At 39.3% G+C, this 27386-nt stretch overlaps 1 protein-coding gene across 10 annotated transcripts in view; it reads left to right on the top strand.

The window, feature by feature from the left end:
- The window catches only part of EYA1 (EYA transcriptional coactivator and phosphatase 1), a 373498-nt gene that overhangs the window by 220356 nt on the left and 125756 nt on the right, over positions 1-27386 (top strand). For 6 of the 10 annotated variants that reach the window (XM_025001847.2, XM_025001846.2, XM_059874442.1 and 3 more), the window contains 3 exons: positions 4389-4458; positions 4784-4929; positions 8657-8794. In XM_025001847.2, coding sequence (XP_024857615.1) covers positions 4389-4458; positions 4784-4929; positions 8657-8794 — 354 coding nt within the window. The remainder of the gene's footprint in view (positions 1-4388; positions 4459-4783; positions 4930-8656; positions 8795-27386) is intronic. The other 4 variants (XM_025001849.2, XM_025001848.2, XM_025001851.2 and 1 more) reach the window with 3 other exon arrangements.

Genomic DNA, 27386 nt, shown 5'->3' with positions numbered 1-27386 from the left:
TTGGAGAGCTTCTTTAATTTACACATGAGAGGTAGGAGAAAGTGTGAAGTGATAGGAAACTAGTGTGCTAAAACACAGAAGGAGCCATTGTCCCTCTGTCCCAGGGCTCTGGCCTGCATCCTGTGGAGTTTACCTATGGAGTGAGGGCCATTTTACTTATCTTGATAAATGGCCTGGGAGCATTCTTTTTGCCTTAGGCTATTCTGGTCTCATGAAATTGCAATTAACCTGAATTCTTTGACTATTATTTTTAAAAAAGTTAAAAGTGTTTTAGGCAACTAAAAGAAAAAGTACTGTAGGTAGAAGGCAGAAGATTCTTGACCTTAGGCTACATAGAGATCATAGGGGTTTGAATGAGAAAGCCCCAAGGATGTGGCTGTTTATATGGCATTACATGGTCAATAGTTTTAAGTGTACACAGAGAAATAGCAGGACACTTGGGCAGCATTATAGGTTCTTATTTGCATCTATTTAATAAGAAAAACTGATTCCCATTTATATTATATGTTATGTCTATAAATAACTTAAAATAACAACTTTCATGTCATTATGACTTTAAAAATTCTACTTTGCCTTTGACCTAAACTTCACAGTCTCATTAAACACACATTGTTTATTGATAACTTACCACATGCTGAGGGTTTCCCTGGTGGCTCAGATGGTAAAGAATCTACCTGCATGCAATAGATCCAGGTTTGATCCCTGGGTTGGGAAGAACTCCTGGAGAAGGGAATGGTTACCCACTCCAGTAATCTTGCCTGGAGAAACCAGGACAGAGGAGCCTGGTGGGGTACAGTCCCATGGGGTCACAAAGAGTCTGAACGACTGAGCGACTAACACACATACACACACAGACACACACACACACACTATTACCACATGCTGCACACACCCCTACTACTACTACTACCACGTGCTGGGCCCTATCAGGTGCCAGGAAACAAAGGAGAATAGGAGGTCCTGGACCCTAGAAGCTCGTGGTTAGCAGAGGAAACTAACACCTATACATTACATACACTAACCAGCATGCCAGTGTTTGTTAGTGTGGTAAGGGTCACATTGCCAGTGTTGACAACATTCTAAAAAGTACAGGGGAGGAAGACATTATCCTAAAGAGAAAATGATGTTTTAGTCCCAGTGGAGGAGTGAGTGTTTGACAGGCAGAGGAAAGAAGAGGCAGTTAGGGTCTGACATGAAGAACAACCGAGGCAGATGGGAAAATACACGGCATGCGTGGGCAGTTCTCAAGTCCAGGGATGCTGTGTCACCCTAAACCTATGGGTGGGTGGATGCGTCAGTATCTTGATACATTCCGCCAAGGATCTTTTTTTTCTTTTCTATGGATAATGTAAGTGGAGTTGAGACATTGTAAGCTGGAGAATGGACATGAAGTTGCCATGTAGGGAAGATCAGTATGGTGGCAGTAGTGAGAGTCAAAGGGCGGGGGTAGAATACAGGGAGTGCAGCTCAATGGCTATTGATCCAGGCCAGGGGATTACTGAGAACCCACCCCAGGACTGGAGGGTAGGAATGGAGAATGCAGAACAGCTCAGCAGTCTCTTCTAGATTGGGGTGGTTGACTTGAGAGTTATATAATGTGGGGTGGGAGCGAGGATGATTCTGAGGTTTCTGATTTCTAAGAAGGGGTTGAGGAGATTGCATGTTTGGGTGGAAAGAATGGGCATATATGAGTTCAAATACCAACCTTCTTATTTGTTTGGATGTGTTATTTAATTTCTAGCCCCATATATAAAATGGGGACAAAGAGTCATATTTTTAAGCATTTTACTGAATATTATAGATAGTGATGCTGTCCTTTGAGTGGACTTAAAAATACAAAAGGAGGGGCAGATATAGGGCAAAGAGAGTGGGAATTTAGGAATCTGAGATGGTAAGCATTTCTTACACAAGCTTTGTATTATTCACTTTTTGTCATTATTTCATTTAGTCCTCATAGCCAGCCTATTGGTGTGGGTAGTATTGCCATCATTTTACATGAGAACATGTCAAGGCTTTGTTGTTGTTTAGTTGCTAAGTTGTGTCTGACTCTTTCTCGACCCCATGGACTGTGGCCTGCCAGGCTCCTCATGCATGGGATTCTCCAGGCAAGAATACTGGAGTGGGTTGCCATGCCCTCCTCTAGGGGATCGTCCCAACCCAGGAATTGAACCCAAGTCTCCTGCTTTGGGAGACTGATTCCTTCACTGAGTCACCTGTGAAGTCCTGTAGAGACTTAGAGGGAAAAAACAACTTGACTAAGACCACACAGAAGAGTTGGATCTTGAATCTGAGCTGAAATTAAATTCTGATTCCAGAACCTGTGCTTGTGTTACCACACTCCATAGCCTCCTAAATCTCTCCTCATTTGTACACACACAGAGGATGCATATAATCTAAATCAAAGCCTCTCCAAACCTACCTTACCCTGTATAATAACGCTGATAGCTTCTATTATTCTATTTGTATGTAAAAACAAAATTACTGGGTGGAGCCTATTAAGATGAATTTAAGAGCCTGTTAAGTTGAATTCATGGGTCTTTTCATGGGTCATGACCCACAATTTGAAAAATACAGGGATAGAGCTTGAAAAGAATAAAAGGGATTTCTGTGGCTTCTATCATCATATGGCTTTGGGGTTCATTGTGTGTTATAGTACATACTTGTGCTGTGGTTTCATTTTTTAAAAACTCCCTTTCCATCTAATTATCCAGGGAAGACACTGCCCCTCCAGCAACTCCCTGGGTAAATCTCCTTTGCCCTTGGTCTCTTTCCAGGCCTAGAAGAGGGGAGTAGAAAGACTGAAGTCACAGGTGACCCAGGCAGTGGCAACACCTGTGGTCCAGGCGTTCTTCCACTAACCTCTCCCTTCTATAAACTGCAGTATTTAACTTGTCCTCCCACGGCTATTTGTGTTGGCCTCCCCACGTGTGACACCCAGGACTTGTCTTTGCATGTTTGTGTCTGCAGCATGGAGCTCAATGCCTGGAACAGAGTGGTAACCCAACATGTGCCAAGAGACGAGGGAGGGGACGCCAGCCGGGCTAGCCGGCCCTCTCTCGTTCATATGGCCTCCGTCTCTTGCCAACAGCCAGAGGGTTGAAATCTAGCAACTCGGAAGAGTAAGACTGACCTCCGGCTATTCTCTTGTCTCTGGATTAGGCCAGTCTTTTACCAGGAAAGGATTACTCATAGATTTTGAGATTCGAATGCAAATCTACCACTATTCTCCCGGACACAAGCTAGAAAATTACATTTTTGAAAAACATAACTGTATTGATGTGATGTTGTGAAAACATATAAAACTTGGGGTATGTGAAAGTTTACAAAGAGTCTTAATGTAGAATATAATAAATAAGAGCCTCTGCAGTGATTATTAGTAGAAAAAGAAAACAAACATATTACATCGTATAATAATTGTACCCAAAGCATATATGCACCTTAGCCAGGAAAAGAACAGAAAGAATTTGAGGGTAAAGGGGGCAATACGTATATAAATGTGTACATATATGTAAATGTGTGTATGTAAATGAGTGTATAGGTAAATGCATGTAGATAGTTATGTACATAAATAGAAACCAAGAATTAACATTTTAAGGTGTTAGCAAAAAGTATGTCTTTTTGCTTCTTTAGTTCAGAATGAGTGTAGAATATTTGCTAAGAGAGTTTAGTGCATTTCTGAGACTTACTGAGTCAAATCTGTGTGATTAAAAAGAAATGAAATTCTGCTTGAATGCTTAAATACTCTTTAAAAACAAAAACACAACTTTGTGACTTGGACACTGAAGTGGAGCACATATCTCTGAAAGGCACAGGAACATCCACCTCCAAGCAAGAAAATAACAGGCTGAGTTTGCAACTTGAGAAATTTCATATAGGAATACATTTTTATTTTAAAAAATTGCTGAATCAGTGCAGGAAAATGAGAATCTGTCCTATTTCTACTCCCTTGAGAGACTAGACTGTGTTTCTTGGTATCATGGTCTCAGGGGTGTGTTTCCCCTTGAGTCCAAACAATAGACCAGAGGACTTTCCGGTCCTGCCTAGCCCTGTTCATCCCCCACCTTTGAGTGCATTGTTCCAAACAGTAGCCAGGACTCCCTGTGCTCTTAAAGTATTGCCACTGTAAAAGTCATCACTGACTGGTATTTAAGAAGATTGTGAGTGTATTTTCTAAGAGTTGATGTCAAATCAGAATCACTTAATCAGTGTCTGTAGGTTCCTTAGTATAGTCTAACTTTCTATTATGTTGACTTAGGAAATTGCTATTTCTGCAGATCAGAAAGGTCTATGATGTCATGTGGTCTACCCAGAGCTGAAACTATATCAGTGTTATCAAACACATATTTTGTGTTTTTCTTTCATGATTGTGCATTATTTTTCTTTTCCAGCCATTGGGAGCAGCAGCTTCAGCCCAAGACCAACTCATCAGTTCTCCCCACCACAGATTTATCCTTCCAAGTAAGATGTATTTTCTCTTAATCAATAAATAACTTTTCCGAGTAGTCTTTTACCTTATTTCAAGTCAGGTCTGGTGCCCACATGTTACATCTTAAGTTAAACTAAAGTGTGTTTCATAGAGACTTAAGTGTACTTATGTAAACTTATTTGGAGCATCACCTAGGAGGGACACTGAAATATTTCAGCACTTTGTCTATGATAGTTGAAGGTTATACATGAAGAAACAATCTTTAACTAGAATTTATGATTTGGTTGTTAATCAGTTACCTTGCATGTTTCCATCTAATGCATGGGCTTTCTATTTTCTGTCATTTCTGACAAATAGCAGACCATACCCACATATTCTTCCTACCCCTTCCTCACAAACTATGGCTGCATATGGGCAAACACAGTTTACTACAGGAATGCAACAAGCTACAGCCTACGCCACGTACCCACAGCCGGGACAGCCCTATGGAATCTCCTCCTATGGTGAGTAATCCGGTTGCTTTAGCAGTGGTGTTGCCGAGTGGGCACACCTGTGCGTGTGAAAGTGTCACAGGAGTGGTATATAGAGATGGGGCTCTTGGTCACTTGAGAAAGGGCTGTCACCTTTTGTGTCTGAATTCTTAATATGATTGTTTCTGATGAACATTGTAAGAAGGGGTGGCTGCTTATCTTGAGGTCAGAAGTGGCAGATGGATAGCATGGTTCATATGCTTTCTTGCTCTTTGGTTTTTTTCCCCCATTTATATCTCAGTTCTTAATTTGCCATTTGAACACTTGGTTTGGGAATCCAAAGTATTCTGGTGCATATTTCTGATAAAACTTCTGTGAATGAAGTCTTTTGGGGGTGAAGATTCATTTCCTATTTATCAGGTGCTGAGCTATGATTAGAGAAGTACAAGCCACATTCAACAAACCCTGGCTCTAAACTTGATGGGAGCAGTCGTTTCATATGTCAGTGTTATCAACCACTAGGAAAAGTGATCTATATCATGGCTTGGGCTGCACTTGAAAGAGCCCAATCAGGAAACATTGAAAGCTCACATCCTTATTTGTTCCCTCTCACCTGGAGATTATTTTTATCTTGGTGTAATTTAACTCAATTGTTAACAGGGTCAATACCTATAAATTAAAAATAAAGCCAGCCAAACTTCAGAGTTTAATTCTTAAAAATCTTAGGATTCCAAAAATACCTTCTTTTCCATGGAATGGTAGCTATAATCTTAAACAAATTGCAACTTGTTGGAATATAAAAATATGAATTATTGGCATTTTATTACAAAATAAATAAAACCTGGTGATCCAGAAAAAAAATACATGAAATTTTGGAAGCAATGACTGAAAGAAAAAACTAGTGGATTATTTTGTGATCAATATTCTAATTTTCCTTCTGCTATTGTTGTTTCATAATCTTCTCAGTATGTTGAAACAAATAATGTTCTTCTTCAGGTATTTCATTGATCGTTAGAAGGTAAATTATCTTTGTTTTTTTTGTCCTGTCTTTACCCCAGGCAAATTTCCCATATATACATTTTACAGAAATGAAAATCTAAATTATGTATTACTTCAGCTTTTATAGTTTTATTTTAAAAAGATCACAACTGAATGTGATCCAGTGAAGTGTTTTTCAACTAGACTTAAAAACAGGCATCAAATGGACTTCCTAGAATTATCTTTCATTTCCATGACTTTGCTGAGTTTCTTAAAATGATGTTAAATACAGATCAAATTATCTGTAATTTACTTTTAAACTGTTCTTGTGCTGAAAGAGGAAAAAGGTTCCATGATTTGAATTGTGTGACTTCAAATTCTGTAGTGTCAATTAAGGCAATCCCCCAATTTATATTCTCAAAATTTATTTACAAGCTGATGATTTGAAATATAAATGTATATTCTAGGGCAAACAATATTCAAGCACTATAGATGTATCAATGCTGCCAGGAGAAGGTACCTTTCCTGGTACTGCTTTGGCTGCTACTCACATAACTCTCTTGGTTTTTTTGTTTTGCTCCTCCCCATTCAGTCATGGTTGGGCCCTTTGCCAATTTCTGGGTAAGGACTCCTCTAGTTTTAAACCATCAACAGATGTCTCTGTTGTTTGAAATAGTTGGTCCAGTAGGGTGAGATGAGCAGACGTTCTAAGGTTATACTCCCAACTAGTAAAGTGAGAATGGGGATTTTCATATGGTAGGTGGGGATTGGGGAAGTGGTGAGAGTAAGGCTTTGTGTGAAGGACTTGATCCCAGAGCCTTCTGTGCTTATAAATCTGGGAATAAATAATTCTCAGTCCTGAGCACTTTCCTGATCCACCCTCCTTCTTCTCTTTTTGTGCCTTGAAGGCAAGGAGATGCCCTAGAGCTTCTGGCCTGCCATTCTGTTTTTCTTGGGCCAGTGCACGGAAAAATATGGCAGCTTTCTTTTCATTGTTTGCTCCTGGAAGAAAAGCACATAATTTAAATTTATGGGTTTTAACCCTAAACTGATAGTTAAGATTCTGATGGTCTTAGAATTCTGACTGTCTCTGAGGACATGTGTCCCCTGACTTTTTAATTAGACCCAGTGAGAAAAGATAGGCAAATGTTTTCCCAGTAAGGGCAGTGGGTCCGTGGGGAAGAAGGGGTCATGCCGTTCTTCACTGGATCTGCATGGAGTCAACCAGTGGGATGAGTTTGCCAGCTCCTAGCTAGAAGCCATGGAGATGGGTGTCGCTATGGGCATTTTCTACCTCTTCCTGCTTTTCTTTACCTGTTCTTACCACAAAGATTCCCATTCTGAGCCTCCAGGCTGAAAACAGAGCTGGCACAGGTGAAGACTGAATGTACAACAGTATAGCATCAGAGAGAGAGAGAGAAGGAGAAAATCCCTATTGTGACCCTATGAGAAGGCAGTGAGTTTCTGGAGCCATCAAACCACCTGTATCGGGCAGCTGTTTTTCCAGGGACCATTTATAAGTGTGGCTTATTCATTGGTTTGGGATTGCCTTTGCAGGGAAAGTGACATTTTTTTAAATGCCAAGGTTGTGTTAAGACTGTGATGCAAGGCCATTATGAGGTTGTTTAGAGATACTTCAGAAATTAGAGTAAGCTCTCTCAGCCAAGAGTCAGATTCTTCCACTGCCTTAGGAAAGTTACCTAAATTCATTCTACTGATGAAATTCCCCTAAAATGGAAATAAACAGTGAGACTACTGTGTATTCTAGATCCCAAAGATATTATTTATCTTAAGTGCAAAGTAAAATTATTCCGAAATGTGAATTCCCTTGGCAGACATTTTCCTCTCCTCCCTCTGTGGGAATTAAAGACAGTTGTTAACTTTCATGACTGTCTTTAATTATGATCCAAGGCTGAGCCTTGTGCAACGATACTGCCAAACCCAAGTCCTGAAATTAGGATGTCAGCCTGGTACTTTGGGATGTATTTGGGGGCACAAATACTTTATTTTTATATTATGTGATTTTTAAAAAGCATACTTTTAAAAATACATAAAAAGGTGTACTTTAGGTTACACTTAAAAAATTATATTTGAATACATACTTGAAACTACAAGGGGCAAAAAGGGAACCATTGGTTTCCTTCATGCTGTTCTGTAGGACTGAATTTTTTACTATTCTGCCTTCCTTGTGTTTACTTTGTGGATACCTGGGAAAAGATTTCCTCCGGTGTTACTTAATTCTATGTCCAGGATTGCGACCTCTGACCTCAAAATAAATTATGTACTAAAATCAGCATTGTGGTAGAAAGAGTAAAGAAAAAACTTTTTAAATGCTATGAGGTTAGAGACTTTTAATCACTTTTTAGGAAAAAATATTTTGATTTTGACATTAATGTAACAGTGTTTAGAACAATATAGTTCATTTTAATTATGACTATTTCTGGACTATAAAGGTGATCTTAAACTCTTGTAAAACAGCACAATTAATTACAGAAGCTAAATTTTGTAACAACTAATCACTGGAGTTAAATTTTATAAAAAATAGAATTCAGGAAAACAAAAAAAGGAACAGTGGAGACAGGCATTCAAATCTTTCATAATCCTGTTTTTTGTTTTTTTAATTGAAGGTAGAGTTAAGGGTATTTCACTCTAAGCATGTTTGGCCTTGGCTATTGAGATAATACTGGGAAAAGTTTGTGACTGGATAGCTGTGGGGGTGTTTTTGTATACTCACCAGCTGTTGAAAATGAACAGATAGATAAGCTATCACTAACTGATTTAGGTGCATTGTGGGCAGGCATCAAGACTGAAGGTGGATTGTCACAATCTCAGTCACCTGGGCAGACAGGATTTCTCAGCTATGGCACAAGCTTTGGGACCCCTCAACCTGGACAGGCACCGTACAGCTACCAGATGCAAGGTCTGTATACATACTGACATCGCTCCTTTCATTAACCCTACAGGATAATTAGATTCTAAAGTGGACCCTGCTATTCTGTATAAGTTGTGGATGATGGTAAGTGGACTGGGCTTGGAGGCAAGATGCCTGGTTCTCATTGGGCTCTTTACACACCTATTCACCGAGCCTAAATTTCCTTATTTGTTATTAACATCCAGGGCTTAGACAGGATGATCACTAACATTCTTTTTCAAAAAGCTCTAAAATTTTTTGTGATGTTGAAGTTTTCTGCCTTTGCTTCTATCAGTGAAAAAAGGAACGGAAAAAAGTAGGAGTCAACGATGTAATATCCTAATGTGGACTGTCCTAAAAACTGACACTTGTCGCCATTCAGCTTTTTTCAAGAGGCTGTGTTTTCTTCATTATCACATTTCTGGAAATGGAACCGTGATAAGTGTTGGCTAAATAATCTGTCAAAGACCAGGAGATCAAATTGACAGACACTCAATGCATCTTCAAGATATTGCTTCCAAGGACCCATTCCTGGGTTCTGATTTTGAAACTGTAGACAAAACATAATGTTAAGTACATGTCATATCATAAGGATGACAGCTGAAAGTTTGTATTGTCAAACTCTTTCAAGAGTAGGCATTACTGTAATTGGCAGATTATTGTCATGCAAATGTGTCTGTAAAGTACTTGAAATCTGTTCTTGGCATAATTTAAACATTCTTCTAATACATATATATATTTACTACTAATTAGTTCAATAAATCATATCCTTTCAATAGTGCCAAACTATAGTCAAATTGCTTCCCAGGTGGCACAGTGGTGAAGAATCTGTCTGCCAGTGCTGGAGATACGAGTTCAATCCCTGGATCAGGAAGATTCCCTGGAGGAGAAAATAGCAACTTACTCCAGGATTCTTGCCTGGGAAGTCCCTTGAACAGAGGAGACTAGTGGGCTACAGTCCATGGGGTTGCAAAGAGCCAGACATGACTGAGCGATTGAGCGAATTCTACTATAATTCACACTATAGTAGAATTAAATATCTGTTTTAAAATTTTATTTGCTTTTCTTTATTGAAGTGTAGTTGATATATAATATTACATACATTATAGGTGTGCAACATAGTGATTAACCTTTTTAAAGGTTATATTTCATTTATAGTTGCTACAAAATGCTGGCTGTGTTCCCCATGTTGTACATGTACTCTGTGTACATACGTGTGCGTGTGTGTGCGCTAAGTTGCTTCAGTTGAGTCTGACTCTGTGTGACCCTATGGACTGTAGCCTGCCAGGCTCCTCTGTCACAGATAAAGAGAACAAACTCGTGGTTACCAGTGGGGAGAGAAAAAGGGGAACGGACAAGATAGGGTAGGCCCGCTTTCCTCTCCCCACTGGAGAAAACTAGTTTGTTCTCTATGTCTGTGAGTCTGTTTTTTTTTTGTTATATTCACTAGTTGTATTTATTAGAGTCCACATACAATTGATATTGAGGTGACTTAGCACATAATTGATATCGTACAGTATTTGTCCTCCTCTGTCTGACTTATTTCACTTGTCATAATGCCCCTCAAGTCCATTCATGTTGCTACAAGTGGCAAAATCTCAATGTTTTTTATGGCTGAGTAGTATTCCACTGTGTGTGTGTGTGTGTGTGTACATGTACATACACACCACATCTTTATCCATTCATCTGTTTGAAGACACTTAGTAACCTGCTATTTTTAGTAACATATAAACATCTTTTCATATCAATAAATTCTGTAGCATCATTTTAACGGCTGCATGGTTTCATAGATATATCTTATTTAATCCATTCTCAGACATCTAGAGCAATTCTACGAATGTCTTATGTGCATCCTTAATAATTCCCTTTGAGTAAATTTAAGTGTGGCTAGGTAAACTGTTTTAAACTCATTTAAGGATTTGTAATGTTTTTACACAAAGAAGGGCTGTGAATTAGAGTGAACACATTAAATATTTAACTTTTAAAAATTTGTCATTTTGGAAGGTCTGAGATTTTATTGTTATTTTCATGTGCATTTTTCGAAAATTGAGCTGATAAACCATTTTTTCTTTTCTAACATGGTGATGTTCATCTTTTCTTATTATTTCTTATACTACACTTCTTAAACTTTGGTAATGTTTTATAGATATTTTTCTATAAAATATTTATATTTTATAATGTTTTCTATAAAACATTATAAATTTCTATATTCTATAATGATTTCTATAAAACATTATGTATAATGTTTTATAGATACATTTTCAGTTTATCATTTTAAAGAGCTTTTTTCCCTGCATGGGGAAGGTAAAATTTTATGGGACCAGATCCATTAATCCTTTCATATTTGTTTTGCCTTTGGTATAAAAAGGGCTGAATTATAAAGTTTTGAAATACTTGATGGCTACAAAGTTAAAACTGTCTTACAATGGATGATGTTTATTGTTAGAAGGATATTACTTTTGTGCCCGATTCCAAAATTTGAAAGCTGCCTTGGGAAAAGAACTATGGTTATGTACATGCTAAATGTCAGTTGAGTAAAGGGATAAAAAGAACAGAAAGTGATGAGACTTCATTGAAGAATTGAACCATCTTAGGCTTTAATAGTGAAATGGTTCATAAGGTGAGTAAAGTCTGTAAAGTTCATTTGTGTGAAGTAGAGAGAAAGTAGACAAACAGATAAATGAACTATGCAATTGCGGAGTCTTGGGAAAGTTAGGGGAAAAAGTTGGGTGCTGTGGTGGGTTCCATTCTACCCTGGGCATACAGGTCTCTTAAAGGAGAAGTGGATCCTAAGAGTCCAAATGAAATAGATGAAGTGCCCTCCAGAGAAGAGGGATTACCTACATGTGTGATTCCTGGGCTTGAGCCCACGTGCAGCCAGCCCCTTGGCTACCATCCACAATGTGTTGAGTATAGAAATTGCAAGTAAGTGTTTAGAAATGTTTATGGTATGTCATAGTAAACTTATTATGTTGGTGAAGTGAAACACTAATATTAAGAAATCAGACATGGACTCTGTGTCTTTTCTTTTTTCACCTCATTCTTTTAGTCATATGTAACTATTATATTTTGCTAAGTTGTCAGTCTGAGAAGGATTAGAAGTAAAAACAGGGTTGTATCTTGGGGAATTCAAGAAGGGCGGCACTTGAGAGTTCTTTTTTAAGGCAGTTGTAATCTTTTGCTTTCTAGTTTTGGCATATGTCCTAATATTGGAGATTCAGTTCATAATTTTTCATTTATTCAAGTTTACTTTAATAACTGTATTATCAACTGGCCATATTGAAGAAATTAAAGATCTTTTAAAATTAGAGGATAGTTATTTTACAATATTGTGATGATTTCTGCCATACATCAACATGAATTAGCCATAGGTATGTGTGTATATATATATATATGTCCCCTCCCTCCTTTCCTCTCAGATCAAAAGCTTATGTGGCAGAAAATTCCTAAGAGAACTAGCTAGCTATCAGATGTAAGTATAGCTTAAGAGTATAAAGAAGAATGGAAATGAAGAAGAAAAAGTTAACTTGGAGGAGGAAAAGAGTCTTCATTTTAAAGCAGAAATAAGGACATTTGTAGAACTAAATGTAGCATTGCTCTCTAGTCATAGATTTCATTGCATCTGGGATATTGCATTAAAACTTTTTGTGTTTTTAGGCATACTCTGGTTGAATGGTCTTTCCAGTGGGATTTTAGAACCCATTTTCACTAAAATTTTGTTTCATATGAATGTTTGTATAATGGCACTTTGCTCATTTTTAGAGTAATCTGAAAATATGATTTTCACACATCAAGCCAGAGAATACCATGCTGTTAACTTGAAACTTGCCAAAATGATGATGGATAATGATACATGATATTCTGTAGACTACTTATAGTCACATATGGATAAATAACTAAACTGATTAATATGAATTTCTTAAACATCAAGTGCATTGTAAAAAAAAATTGGCAAAACTAATACAATTATGTAAAGTTTAACAATAAAATAAAATAAAATTTAAAAAAATGAAATGGATGAAATGATATTATATGTCCAGTTGTGGGAATCTGTTGACCTTTGTCGTTCAATACTGTTTTTCAATATAAAACTTTCTATAATGTATAAAATTATTTTTAAAATTCTCCAAATTCTATTATCCTTAATGGATAACAGTGATTTTTGTTCATATCACTCTTATAGCTGTTAAAAATTCTTAGAATCCTGGATGACAGTATACATATTTTAGTGATTTGGGAGTATTGATATTTTACTTAGCTTTTTCTCCAAGATCTTTTGACCTTTAAAATATAAAATATGATGAGTTATTCAGAGATTTAGTTGCTAAGATTTCACATTAGGATTTCACAATATTAGAAGAAGTACTTTAGTAACCAGGATGACTCGAACTAACTCAGTGGTGGCATATATGCTTTAGGTGTTGTGCTGATTAACTTCAGGAGAATTTATGATGATCACCTCTTTGGTTTGTCAGATTTAGAAGGTTGGACTAAAGATATAATCTTGCTTTCTGGCAAACACTGTAGGTACTGCAGTCAAGCTGCCTGTTGAACACCCTGCCCTTGCTATTGTGGGACTTCAGCATGGGTTCACCTTCATGACTCCATTTCTTTGTCTTGAATATTGTCTGTTCCCACAGCAGTGGGCTTCCCAGGTGGTTCAGTAGTAAAGAATCTGCCTGCCGATTCAGGAGATGCAGGTTCAGTCCTTGGGTCAGGGAAATACCCTGGAAGAGGAAATGGAAACTCACTGCAGTATTCTTGCCTGGAGAATCCCATGGAGGAACCTGGCAGGGTTGCAGAGTTGGACACGACTGAGCAACTGAGTGCATACACATACCCACTGTAGTGTGATTAGAATTCATTGAGATTATCTGTGTATGGGCTTCTACGGTGGCTCAGTGGTAAAGGACCCACCTGCAATCCAGGGGATGCTGGTTTGATCCTTGGATTGGGGAGATTCCCTGAAGAAGGAAATGGCAACCCACTCCAGTATTCTTGCCTGGGAAATACCAAGGACAGAGGAGCCTAATGGGCTATGGGATTGCGAGAGTCAGACATGACTTATCACTCTGACCGACATCTAGCACTGGTAAGCATTTAAATGCTTAGTTTCATTTAACTGTGTTCATTTTGATAGTGATGTGGTGGTGGTGATTATTATTATTATCATTATCATCATCATCATGTAATAGTTCCAGATTAGGAAGCACTGCCAAATTCTCCTTCTCTTGCATTTCCCAGGAGGAAGAAAAAAAAAAAATATATATATATATGAAATAAATATAAAAATTTGATATATACATTATATATATAACCAGCATAGATTGTTCCAAGAACCCAGTAATCAAATAATCATGGCTAGAAAAGAGCCAGATCTAACTAATATGCTGGCAAGGAAGGAAAATCACTGCCAGCAAAGGTCAGGCTTTGTGTACATCATACAAAAATGTAGAAGAAACAAGAGAAAGCAGCCAAGAACATCAAGAAAATCAGAAGAGAGGAAAGGCTCTGTTGGCCACAGTGGTGGTGGGTGCTGGAAAGCAGGAGCCATGGGTAACACAGAAGGGTCCTGGACAAAGAAATGAACTGAGCTTCCTAGGTGGTGCCAGTAGTAAAGAACTTGCCTGCCAATGCAGGGGATGTAAGAGACCCAGGTTTGATCCCTGGGTCGGGAGGATCCCCTGGAGAAAGAAATAACAACCCACTCCAGTGTTTTTGCTTGGGAAATCCCATGACAGAGGAGCCTGGACGGCTACAGTCCATAGGATTGCAGAGTCGGATACGATGAGTGACTTAGCACACAGGGGTGGGAAGGAAAGAAGTAGAAACTGAGTCCTTATGCCCCAGAAATCCCTGCAGTCACAGTGCAACTTTGAGAGGATCTGATGGGGAAAATGGAGGTGAAAGCCATTTTAAACACAAAATTTAGTTCGGAAGCCACAATTAGAGAGGACAATGGGAACGTGACAAGCTATGCTCTATCAAGGTAGAAAACTCTTGTCCGTAACACAAAATAACAGATACCATTGATTGTGCACCTATCATAGGCCCAAGACTTTTCTAATTATTTTACATATATTGTCTCATTTAATCCTTACAATAACCTTGAACAGTGGCTTTAAAGCAACAGTTCAGTTCAGTTCAGTCCCTTAGTCGTGTCCGACTCTTTGCGACCCCATGAACTGCAGCACGCCAGGCCTCCCTGTCCATCACAGACTCCCGGAGTTCACTCAGACTCACGTCCATCGAGTCAGTGATGCCATCCAGTCATCTCATCCTCTGTCGTCCCCTTCTCCTCCTGCCCCCAATCCCTCCCAGCATCAGAGTCTTTTCCAATGGTCAGCTCTTCGCATGAGGTGGCCAAAGTACTGGAGTTTCAGCTTCAGCATCATTCCCTCCAAAGAAATCCTAGGGCTGATCTCCTTCAGAATGGACTGGTTGGATCTCCTTGCAGTCCAAGGGACTCTCAAGAGTGTTCTCCAACACCACAGTTCAAAAGCATCAATTCTTCGGCGCTCAGCCTTCTTCACAGTCCAACTCTCACATCCATACATGACCACAGGAAAAACCATAGCCTTGACTAGACGGACCTATGTTGGCAAAGTAATGTCTCTGCTTTTCAATATGCTGTCTAGGTTGGTCATAACTTTCTTTCCAAGGAGTAAGCGTCTTTTAATTTCATGGCTGCAGTCACCATCTGCAGTGATTTTGGAGCCCCCCAAAATAAAGTCTGACACTGTTTCCACTGTTTCCCCATCTATTTCCCATGAAGTGATGGGACCAGATGCCATGATCTTAGTTTTCTAAATGTTGAGCTTTAAGCCAACTTTTTCACTCTCCTCTTTAACTTTCATCAAGAGGCTCTTTAGTTCCTCTTCACTTTCTGCCATAAGGGTAGTGTCATCTGCATATCTGAGGTTATTGATATTTCTCCCGGCAATCTTGATTCCAGCTTGTGTTTCTTCCAGTCCAGCGTTTCTCATGATGTACTCTGCATATAAGTTAAATAAACAGGGTGACAATATACAGCCTTGACGTACTCCTTTTCCTATTGGGAACCAGTGTGTTGTTCCATGTCCAGTTCTAACTGTTGCTTCCTGACCTGCATATAGGTTTCTCAAGAGGCAGGTCAGGTGGTCTGGTACTGTCATCTCTTCCAGAATTTTCCACAGCTTATTGTGATCCACACAGTCAAAGGCTTTGGCTTAGTCAATAAAGCAGAAATAGATGTTTTTCTGGAACTCTCTTGCTTTTTCCATGATCAGCGGATGTTGGCAATTTGATTTCTGGTTCCTCTGCCTTTTCTAAAACCAGTGTGAACATCTGGAATTTCATGGTTCACATATTGCTGAAGCCTGGCTTGGAGAATTTTGAGCATTACTTTACTAGCGTGTGAGATGAGTGCAATTGTGCGGTAGTTTGAGCATTCTTTGGCATTGCCTTTCTTTGCAATTGGAATGAAAACTGACCTTTTCCAGGCCTGTGGCCACTGCTGAGTTTTCCAAATTTGCTGGCATATTGAGTGTAGCACTTTCACACCATCATCTTCCAGGATTTGAAATATCTCAACGGGAATTCCATCACCTCCACTAGCTTTGTTTGTAGTGATACTTTCTAAGGCCCACTTGACTTCACATTCCAGGATGTCTGGCTCTAGATGAGTGATCACACCATGGTGATTATCTGGGTCATGAAGATCTTTTTTGTACAGTTCTTCTATGTATTCTTGCCACCTCTTCTTAATATCTTCTGATTCTGTGAGGACCATACGATTTCTGTCCTTTATCGAGCCCATCTTTGCATGAAATGTTCCCTTGGTATCTCTAATTTTCTTAAAGAGATCTCTACTCTTTCCCATTCTGTTGTTTTCTTCTGTTTCTTTGCATTGATTGCTTAAGAAGGCTTTTTATCTCTTCTTGCTATTCTTTGGAACTCTGCATTCAGATGCTTATATCTTTCCTTTTCTTCTTTGCTTTTCATTTCTCTTCTTTTCACAGCTATTTGTAAGGCCTCCCCAGACAGCCATTTTGCTTTTTTGCATTTCTTTTCCATGGGGATGGTCTTGATCCCTGTCTCCTATACAATGTCACGAACCTCAGTCCATAGTTCATCAGGCACTCAATCTATCAGGTCTAGTCCCTTAAATCTGTTTCTCACTTCCACTATATAATCATAAGGGATTTGATTTAGGTCATACCTGAATGGTCTAGTGGTTTTCCCTACTTTCTTCAATTTAAGTCTGAATTTGGTAATAAGGAGTTCATGATCTGAGCCACAGTCAGCTCCTGGTCTTATTTTTGTTTGTTGTATAGAGCTTCTCCATCTTTGGCTGTAAAGAATATAATCAGTCTGATTTCAGTGTTGACCATCTGGTGATGTCCATGTGTAGAGTCTTCTCTTGTGTTGTTGGAAGAGGGTGTTTGCTATGACCAGTGCATTTTCTTGGCAAAACTCTATTAGCCTTTGCCCTGCTTCATTCCATATTCCAAGGCCTGTTACTCCAGGTGTTTCTTGACTTCCTACTTTTGCATTCCAGTCCCTTATAATGAAAAGGACATCTTTTTTGGGTGTTAGTTCTAAAAGGTCTTGTAGGTCTTCATAGAACCGTTCAACGTCAGCTTCTTCAGCGTTACTGGTTGGGGCATAGACTTAGATTATTTGATAGTGAATGGTTTGCCTTGGAAATGAACAGAGATCATTCTGTCGTTTTCGAGATTGCATCCAAATACTGCATTTTGAACTCTTTTGTTGACCGTGATGGCTACTCCATTTCTTCTGAGGGATTCCTGCCCACAATAGTAGATATAATGGTCATCTGAGTTAAATTCACCCATTCCAGTCCATTTTAGTTCACTGATTCCTAGAATGTCGACATTCACTCTTGCTATCTCTTGTTTGACCACTTCCAGTTTGCCTTGATTCATGGACCTGACATTTCCAGGTTCGTATGCAATATTGCTCTTTAAAGCATCAGACCTTGCTTCTATCACCAGTCACATCCACAGCTGGGTATTTTTTTTGCTTTGGCTCCATCCATTCATTCTTTCTGGAGTTATTTCTCCACTGATCTCCGGTAGCATATTGGGCACCTACTGACCTGGGGAGTTCCTCTTTCAGTATCCAATCATTTTGCCTTTTCATACTGTTCATGGGGTTCTCAAGGCAAGAATACTGAAGTGGTTTGCCATTCCCTTCTCCAGTGGTAAAGCATAAGAACCTGAAAATGCTGATGAATACATCAAAATGGAGAATGGCTTAGAATTGTCAGACCCTGCCATGTTTCTATTCAATTGCATGACAGCACCTATAGGGGAGGCACTGATAGAAAACTACCAAAAAAAGAAAAAGAAATGTAGTTGCTGGTAGTATTTATTTTCTGAAGAGTAGATTTGCTCTTTTTATAGCTGAGACACACTGCGTCACATAGCCCAGTATGTAATTAGTCAAAAATACCAGCTCACGAAGCTCTAGAAAAAAAATTTTTAGACAGTTCATTTCTGAGCACTCTGTTTTTTTTTTAAATGGAACTTAAGGAAAAGATTTATTTGGGAATTTGTGGGCATTTTGGCACTGCCTGGCCCTGTGAACTAGGCTAGCCTTGGTGCCCTCATTTAGTCCAGGTAAACTTTCTGAATCCTTCCAGCTCCAATACTCAACACTTCTGTCTGTGGCAGGCTCTTATGAATCCAGTACATGCTGTTTTAAGCCAAAATGGCTTGGATTTTTGCTTTATATGCACTAACAGTAAAAGCCCATGGAGTAAAACCTCAGGGACTGGAAAATCTGATTGCTTTTACCTTTGCTGCAAGATTCTGGAAAATTCTATCTCTGCTTTCATTGGATCTCTTTTGCGCATCCAGTTAAAGATTAGAAATTTCAGTTTAACAGAGAAGGACAAAGTGTTTTTGTTCATCAAGGACTGCAGAGTTAGCTCCAGGAGGTGAAATCCTTACTGTTACTTTTTGATATCTTCCTGCTCCCCAGGGTCAGTCTCTGTTTCTGGGAGAAGATTTGGATGGTATGAGATTTTTCTTCACATGCCATTGACAAACATGCAAATGAGCGAACTGAATGAGGGAGTGTAGACTGACACAGGGTGCCTGGAGACCCCTGGGTCAACTGCGCAGATCCTGTACACAGTGTTTTCAATGCTGCCAATCAGAGGACACTGACAGCAAGAATGAAGAGGGTGCAAGTTTGTGTTTATGTCTGGGGGGCGGTGTGTACACGCACACATGCTCACATGTACTAAGAGCAGAGAAACCATTTAGGAGAAACAACTTTAGCCTTTGATTCACCGACCTGTTTCACAGAATATCTGCCCAGTTTGTCAAAAGCAAACTTTATTCTCCTTTTGTATAAAAGAGGCATCTGATTTGAAATCAATCTTTTAGTTATAGTATTTTAAAAACCACAAGTTCTGGACCTATTGCTGTCATTCCTGTTCATTTTTCCCCCACATCCTATACACTATAGACTTAAAGAGTACCATCAGCCACCGAAGACAAGAGAGTGTTCATAATTTTGAGGCCAAGGGACTTCCCTGGTGGTCCAGTGGTTGATTCTGTGCTTCCACTGCAAGGGGCATGGGTTCAATCCCTGGTCAGGGATCTAAGATCCCACATGTCACATGACACAGCCAAAAATAATAATTTTGAGGCTGAGTCATAGGAAGAAAATGACATTTTGTTTAGAAATCTGTTTGAAATAAGGAAAATGCAAACAATTTTCACACTAAAAGCAATTCAAACTAAGTCTGGCCTCTTAACTGGTTAAGCTTCAGCTTTGAGGCAAACCCAGCTTGCCATGATAACTTAGTTCTATTGATCGCCATTTGCAGGTTGACCAGCTTGTGGTTTTGTTTTATCTGGTAGTATGTCTGAAACTGTTGTTGGATAAGACTCTTGAGAGTCTCTTGGAATGCAAGGAGATCCAAACAGTCCATTCTGAAGGAGATCAGCCCTGGGATTTGTTTGGAGGGAATGATACTGAAGCTGAAACTCCAGTACTTTGGCCACCTCATGCGAAGAGTTGACTCATTGGAAAAGACTCTGATGCTGGGAGGGATTGGGTGCAGGAGGAGAAGGGGACGGCAGAGGATGAGATGGCTGGATGGCATCACTGACTTGATGGACGTGAGTCTGAGTAAACTCCGGGAGTTGGTGATGGACAGGGAGGCCTGGTGTGCTGCAATTCATGGGGTCGCAAAGAGTCAGACATGACTGAGCGACTAAACTGAACTGAACTGATGTCTGAAATACATGAATGTTTTGCTGGGCATGGAAAGGCCTCTATCACAATGGCAGTTAGAAGTTAAGATTCATAACGACTCTAATTCTGTTCGTTTGGGGAAATGAATTTGGAATTTACCCATCGTAAAATCCTTGATTAGTTTATTATCGTGGTGTCTTCAAAGCAATCCTGCCTTGTGTTCACGGTCGTAGGTGGAGTGGATGGAGGTGTTGGAGAATTGCGGTGGTTGTGTAGAACGCCTTTCTGAGTGCTTTATTGCCCCAGAATAGCAATGAGGTGGAGGACATTCTGTCATTCTGTAGCAAGAAGGTGTCAGGATTTGCCTAGGTAGATGAGAGGGACTACACAGATGTACATGCACGAAACCCTACTTTGTTTATTTTCTTTTAGGCTTTATTGCTCTCTCTTAGAGGAGAAAATAACGGCAAATTCTAACTCCCTCTTTGTATTCAGTGTATAATGTTGTTTGTTCTGTTAAAGAGATTGGAGGCCCACCCAGTGAGGAAGGGCCATAAATAAGGACAGAGGTTTGTTAATGGGACGTGGAAGGGTGACAGTTCCATAGTTCTCTGAAGCTTACTTGCTCTAGGGCTTGTTATCAAGTGGGAACCATCCAATAATAATCTAATAAGGGCAACCCCCCTGATTTTCTTTGGTCTGCCTGTCTGTAGTTTTTCAAATATATAGCTGAAGTCTTTCAGTTTATTAGGCTTTTAGAACTTCAAAATGGCTTAGCAAAACATACTATTAAAGTTTTTCCATTACCTATAGAAATGATATTTTTCCTAGCTTGCAAATATACAGTTTTAAGGAAGTATTTACTAAACCTTTTTAATAATCTGCTCTGATAAAGCATTTGAAGTTTGCACTTTCTGGCATAAAGTGACAGAAGAAAGTTATAATTGGAGAATTGCCATTTCAGCTCGCCCTGATTGTTCACAATTTCTCTTAATTGCTTTGCCAGTCTGCTCACATTTATATTTGAGTTTGTGGAAATTTTTGCATTGCAGATTTTTTTTTTCTTGCTTAAGTTGATTTTTTAGCAGTAATATTTGGTTTTACGTATTTTGGCATCTTATGTTATTTCAAGTGACAAATGTTGGAAATTGTAGGGAAATCTTTTGAAGTCAGTAATAGCAGTAATTAGTTATCAGTATCCACATTCTTGTCTGTATGAACTGGTTTTTATTAAAATAGAGAGAAATAGATCAATAAAGGTAAATATTAAGGCTTTGCCATCTTTATGACATTAGTTAAAAATTATCATTGACGTAGAAAAATTATTACTGAGATATAAAAGAATAGTCCTTGGCTTGGTCCTTTAAAATCCTTCTTATAAGAAAAGAAGAAAACTTTGGTTTTAAAAAGTAGCCCATCTGGCCTTCAGAGGCCTTTCCCCAGGGAGCTGCGCTGACTTCTGCCACATAGATCGCGCCTGATGATGGACATAGCCCATGGCAAAGAGGCCAGGGAAGAAAAGCAAATGGACTTTTGTGAAAATACACGGGGGACAAATAGCATCCTGCTTGCTGAGTAAGTGCTAGAAAATGCTCTAAAACATGGTAAGTACAGACAGGCCCCTGCAGGTTCCAGCATTCTTATGTTGGCTGGGATTCTGGTTTTTAATGCGAGTCCTTGTTCTCTGTGAAGTAGACCTTTGACCTATATGTTACCTTTTTTTTTTTGGAACTTTTTTGAAGTTATAGCTGCGCAGTGTTCTCTAGGTTAAATCACACACAAAATGTTGATTTATCATTTTAAATCATGTTATAAATCAACATAGACTGGGTTCTTAACTATGAAAAGTACTTAGGATTTATTAATAAAGATTTGGAAGGATCAGTTTAGTTTTAAACTATAATTGCTTAGCACCTATAGAACCGGGTGGCCACACAGGGTCTCCTAGCAGAACTGTTTCTTGTTTGTTACGGTTGACGAGACCACCACCCTTTCCCTGTAGGAACCCCTCATGGTGACAAGAAGAAAGCCAGTCTTTCTGATACACTATCTTTTGGGTGACTGTATAATTTACTTTTAAAATTATTTACCAGCTTCAAAAGAGTTATAATGAAGAAGTCTTTTAGAAATGAGATCGTTTGTTTCCAGATTCATTTATGAAAAATTTCTCAGATGCCCTTGTCTCTCGCTTTGTGTGTCAGTGATGTTTGTGTAGCCAAAAATTAATACCACTTTTCAACCCCCCCCTTATTCCTTTTCCTTTTGGTAACCCTCATTTTGTTTTCTTACCTCTGTGAGTCTGTTTCTGTTTTGTAAGCAAGTTCATTTGTATCATATTTTAGATTCTGCATATAAGTGATTAGCAGATACAAGCTACTATATACAAAACAGATAAACAAGGACCTACTGGATAGCACAGGAAACTAATATCTTACAATAACATAATGGAAAAAATATGAATAAGAATATGTATTAATATACATATAAGTGACTCACTTTGCTGTACATCAGAAACTTACACAACATGGTAAGTCAACTCTACTTCAGTACTAAAAACTAAAATAAAAATACCACTTTTCACAATATTATAACTCACTTCAGCATTACTGAGTCAGAGCACGTAAAGGATGGATTTGGTGTGGTAGAATGGTGAACACTGGCCTGAAAGTGGAGTTAATGGCCACTCCCTAACTCAGGGTTCTTGGGCCAGGAAATCACCATTATCTCTGCTTTTTAGAAAGCGACAGGTGGCCCATAATAATAATTATTATCTCACATACTGATGTGGGAAATAACCTGAGACAATGGATATGGAAATCCTGAAGTATAAATGGGTGGTAAACACACAGAATGTTACTGCATTCTGAATTTGAAATTTTTCATTTGCAACCGAGTCCCTTCTTTTCATTCATATACCCATGATACCAGTCCATAGGGTCTCAAAGAGTCGGACACGATTCAAGTGACTTAGCACGTATGCACTGATGATACATCGATATCTGACTGAGCTAGATCAGTGAGATTTTATGAGCTGTTCAAAATTCATGATGCTTTAGTCAGTTTAAGATTTTATTGGATTTTAAACTCTGTGGGATTTTCTTTCTGGAAACTCAGACATTTTAAATCCTTCCAGAAGGTGCTTATAGGCCCTGCATTTAATATTCTTCATATAATTTGTATCTGAAGTAGTAATTATAATCTACTTTTTAAAGATAAGCCTTTACACACCACCATCTAGTTTAAAAGAAATAAGCAAAGTGTGTGTCCTCTTGATAAAAGCCTGAGAAATAAACAATTGCTATATGGTTATTTTTTCCTTTCCCCACTGTTGTTTTTGTTGCCGAATAAATAAGGAACTTGAGAGGTGTTTTCTTTCCTCTTGTCTGTTGGGCCTTCAGATCCCCCTTCTAAATGGCCTTCTACCTTCACCATATTAAAAAAAAAAAATTGTGGAAAGGTTTCCATTCTTCCTATACCTAATTATGAGAGTTGTGTCGTCTCTGGATGCTGTTGTCATTACCATCTTGAATTGGAACTCTCAAATAACTAGTTCTGTCTCCTGCTGGAGCCTCCATGAAGCTCTTCAAAGGCCTGAAATGAACACAGTTTCTTCTTCTCCACATGTTATTGTTGTTTAGTCACTAAGTTGTGCCAACTCTTTTGCAATACCCTGGACTGTAGCCTGCCGGCTCCTCTGTCCGCTGAAATTTTCCAGGCAAAAATACTGCAGTGGGTTGCCATTTCCTTCTCTAGGGAATCTTCCTGACCCAGGGATCGAACCCACGTCTCCTGCCTGGTAGACAAATTCTATACCACCTGGGAAGCCCTCTTCATGTGAGCCAGGTGAATAAATATAACACATGTACTTAAGGAACTTGTCATTATGAAAACAAGACCAATGAAGGCTTGTTTAGTACAAGAACAATGGTATCAATTATTTTTGAGCTCACGTTCCCAGAGGTCAAGTCATTGCAGAGAAGAACTGTCTGGGAAAGCTGATTGGGAAGACAGGACTTGAGCCAGATCGTAAAGATGGGAAATGGGGACTGATAGAGGGAAGCATTAAGTAAGAGGAGCAACAGTGAATGAGTTTTCAGGATAACATCCTGAATTCATGTAGTGAGCTGTGGACGGGCAAGCCTTAGGAAGTAGCTAGATCAGCATATTCCTCCCCTGGGCACCTCCAACCCCAACTCCCCTTTTCCAGCTCCAGTTGTATCTTTGCATTTATAACAGCTTCCCCCACCTCCTGCAATCCTTAAAAGGAGAATCAGAAATCATAACATTTCCTATGTCCTAATATAGTATGATCAACATTCAGATCCCTGGGTTTTTCTGATAAAGAATGTCATTTCTTTTCCTAAACTGTTATTCTTTTCTTAAATGATCAGGAAACTTCTGTCACCCTTCTTGAGTCTCTCTTTCTCCTGGGCTATAAACCTCTCACTCTTGGATCTTCTCCTCTGGATAGTTTATCCTCACCCCCAGCCAAGAGTACCCTTCTTGACATTCTTTGTGTATTTTCTGTGTATTGTCCTTCCGAGTCAAACTAGATGTTTTCATTTCATTGACTGAGCAGCTCCCTGTCAGAACTTAACAGTGCCTACATAGGTAACACAAGCTGATATTTCATAGTGGTGTTTTCATGAGATTGTGTGTTTTTAAACTTTCCTCAAGGGATAGACTCATGACATTGGCTTCTTTGGGTCCACAGTACCCTCTAGGATAGTAACTGTGCCTGTAATTAGATGTGCCCATACATGCTGTGGACTGAACTAATTTGAAAAGTTTTTATTTCCATAACATATATAATCTTTCCATTCAGAATATAAAAGTTCTTAACTTTAAAAAGAAGGCAATGGAGGGACTTCCCTGGTGCTCCAGTGGTTAAGATTGTACACTCTCAATGAATGGAGGCATGGGTTCAATCCCTGGTTTGGGAACTAAGATCCCACATGCTGTGCAGTTCAGCCAAAAAATAGAAAAAAAAAAAAACAACAACAATGGAATGAATATTAATTTTGTCTTAGAGATGTTCTGAAAGGAAAGATTTTTCCAGTGTTCTAGTCAGGAAAGGAATTTCTCCTCTCCCTGCCAGAAAAGAATAATGGCTATGATTTTTTTTTTTTTTAACAATAATAAACTATTTAAACAGGTAAGATTTTCCTTTTCACTAATGGGAAAGAAAGTGTCCCACTGCCACCCTGCTCGGAAGGTAACTTAATTCCCAACTCTACCAAGAATAATATTGAGCATTATTGGAGCTCCATTTGAACCAAACTCTGTCAAACTCCTTGAGTGAGAAGTAATGGGTTCTAAATGGTAGCTCTTTCTACTTTGGGGAATTTTAATGATATAATGTTACATAAAATGTCAAACAATTTATCATAGAATATTTCTGTTCTCTTTTTATCTGGAGATGACTTTTCATGTAAAATCATTTGTGTCTAGAAAGGAAAATACTTCTGTATTTTATTTTGATAAATGAATTCTCAATTCTAAGCCTAATTCTGTGATCTAACATTGTAAATGAAGACTTATGAATCGGACAGAAACTATCTTAAAGCAGGGGTCCCCAACCTCCGGGATCTAACATCTGATGATCTGAAGTGGGGCTGATATAATAATAATAGAAATAAAGTGCAAGATACATGTAATGCACTTGAATCATCCTGAAATAATCCACCCCCCACCCCAGGTCTGTGGAAAAATTATCTTCCATGGAACCAGTCCCTGGTGCCAAAATGGTTCGGGTCTGCTGTCTTAGAGGATGGATCCTAATGGAAGAAGGGAGTCTGTTTTTCCTGGTCATGTCTCGCCCTTTCTCCCCTGCACCATCCATACTTAAGTCTGGTACATGGCAGCCTTCTGCACAATTGTGTCTTGTCTCCCAGGCCTGTGTAGAGTAGGAAGCGGGTTTAATAGCTATACACACAGAAGCTTTTTTGGGAGTATTGTCCTTGCTGTTTTGCCTTTGCTTTTTGGTGTTCTAAGCTTTGGTGAAATTCATCTGGTCGTACTGGTACCCAGTCTGAATCAGATCAGCTATTAGAGTGGGACACTTTGTTCCCTGGGGCTTCTCTGGTGGCTCAGATGGTAAAGAAACAGCCTGCAATGCTGGAGACCCAGGTTTGATCCCTGGGTCAGGAAGATCCCCTGGAGAAGGGAATGGCAACCCACTCCAGTATTCTTGCCTGGAGAATTCCATGGACAGAGGAGCCTGGTGAACTATGGTCCATGGGATCCTAAAGAGTTAGACATGACTGAGGGACTTTTATTTCACTTTGTTTGTTCCCTGTGTGCTTTGTTTAGCCCAGCTCAAGGGCCACGATACCCACAACAGTCTCTGAGAAACTTCCATTCTGTAAATGCCTGATGAGTGTGATTCCTTTCTTAGTATAAGAAATTATGTGTGAGGCTGCAGTGTGTATCTGTGTGGGTGAGTGGTCAGCATTCCTAGGAAGAGACAGGAGAAATCTAAGAGACTGAATTCACACCACGTGCTGTTCTGTGCTTAAGTTGTCGGTCATGTCCGACTCTTTGCGACCCCATAGACTGTAATCACCAGGCTCCTCTATCCGTGGGGATTCTCCAGGCAAAAATACTAGAGTGGGTTGCCATGCCCGCCTTCAGATCTTCCAACCCAGAGATTGAACCCAGGTCTCCTGCATTGCAAGCAGATTCTTTACTATCTGAGCCACCAGGGAAGCTCAGGTAGGGCCTAATAAATAAGCCCTGATAAGTTTGAATTTGATCCTGAGGGTATTGGGGGGGCGTTACTTTTTGAACAGGGGAGTAAGAAGATGAAATGTGTACCTTAGAGAAAGTATTCTACTGCTGGTGTGGAGAATGAGCTCGAGGGAGCCAGAACCTGGGCAGGAAGCTAGGAAAGGAGGTTCTTGAAGACATCCAGTGCTGGTGGCCTGGACTAAAAGTTGAGCAGCTCTCTGTCACACATGGAGGTGGGTGGGGAGGCCCTACTGGTCTGATTCTGGGGGTTAAAAATTAATATTGCCTGAGCCTGATTCTCCCCAGCTTGTCTGCCTTTGCCTGACATAGATCCTTGTGGAAGTTGCATTAAGTCTCGTAGGCCACTGGAGTGCCGTTAAACTCCTGCTCCTGCATATGAAACGGAATGGAATCTCAGCCTGCAGTCAGCCAGTAAATGAGTGTAACTTATGCTGAATTCCAGCTAATGTACAGTCACTGAAGTAGCATGAAGTCTGGGAAGTCACTTGGGTACCATTAAGAGTACTGAGCTGTGATTTACATGGTCAGACCCCAGTGGCCTATATGTGCCAGTAGAGCTTCCATGGTCTTTTCTACTTTGTTCCAGGGAATAAGTTATGGAACAAAAACATCCATTTTAAAAATATATTTTCTATAT

This window comes from Bos taurus, chromosome 14 (genome assembly GCF_002263795.3).
Source record: "Bos taurus isolate L1 Dominette 01449 registration number 42190680 breed Hereford chromosome 14, ARS-UCD2.0, whole genome shotgun sequence".
Taxonomy (NCBI): domain Eukaryota; kingdom Metazoa; phylum Chordata; class Mammalia; order Artiodactyla; family Bovidae; genus Bos; species Bos taurus.
Note: the sequence above shows the minus strand (reverse complement) of the source record. Positions and strands in the feature narration are given on the sequence as shown.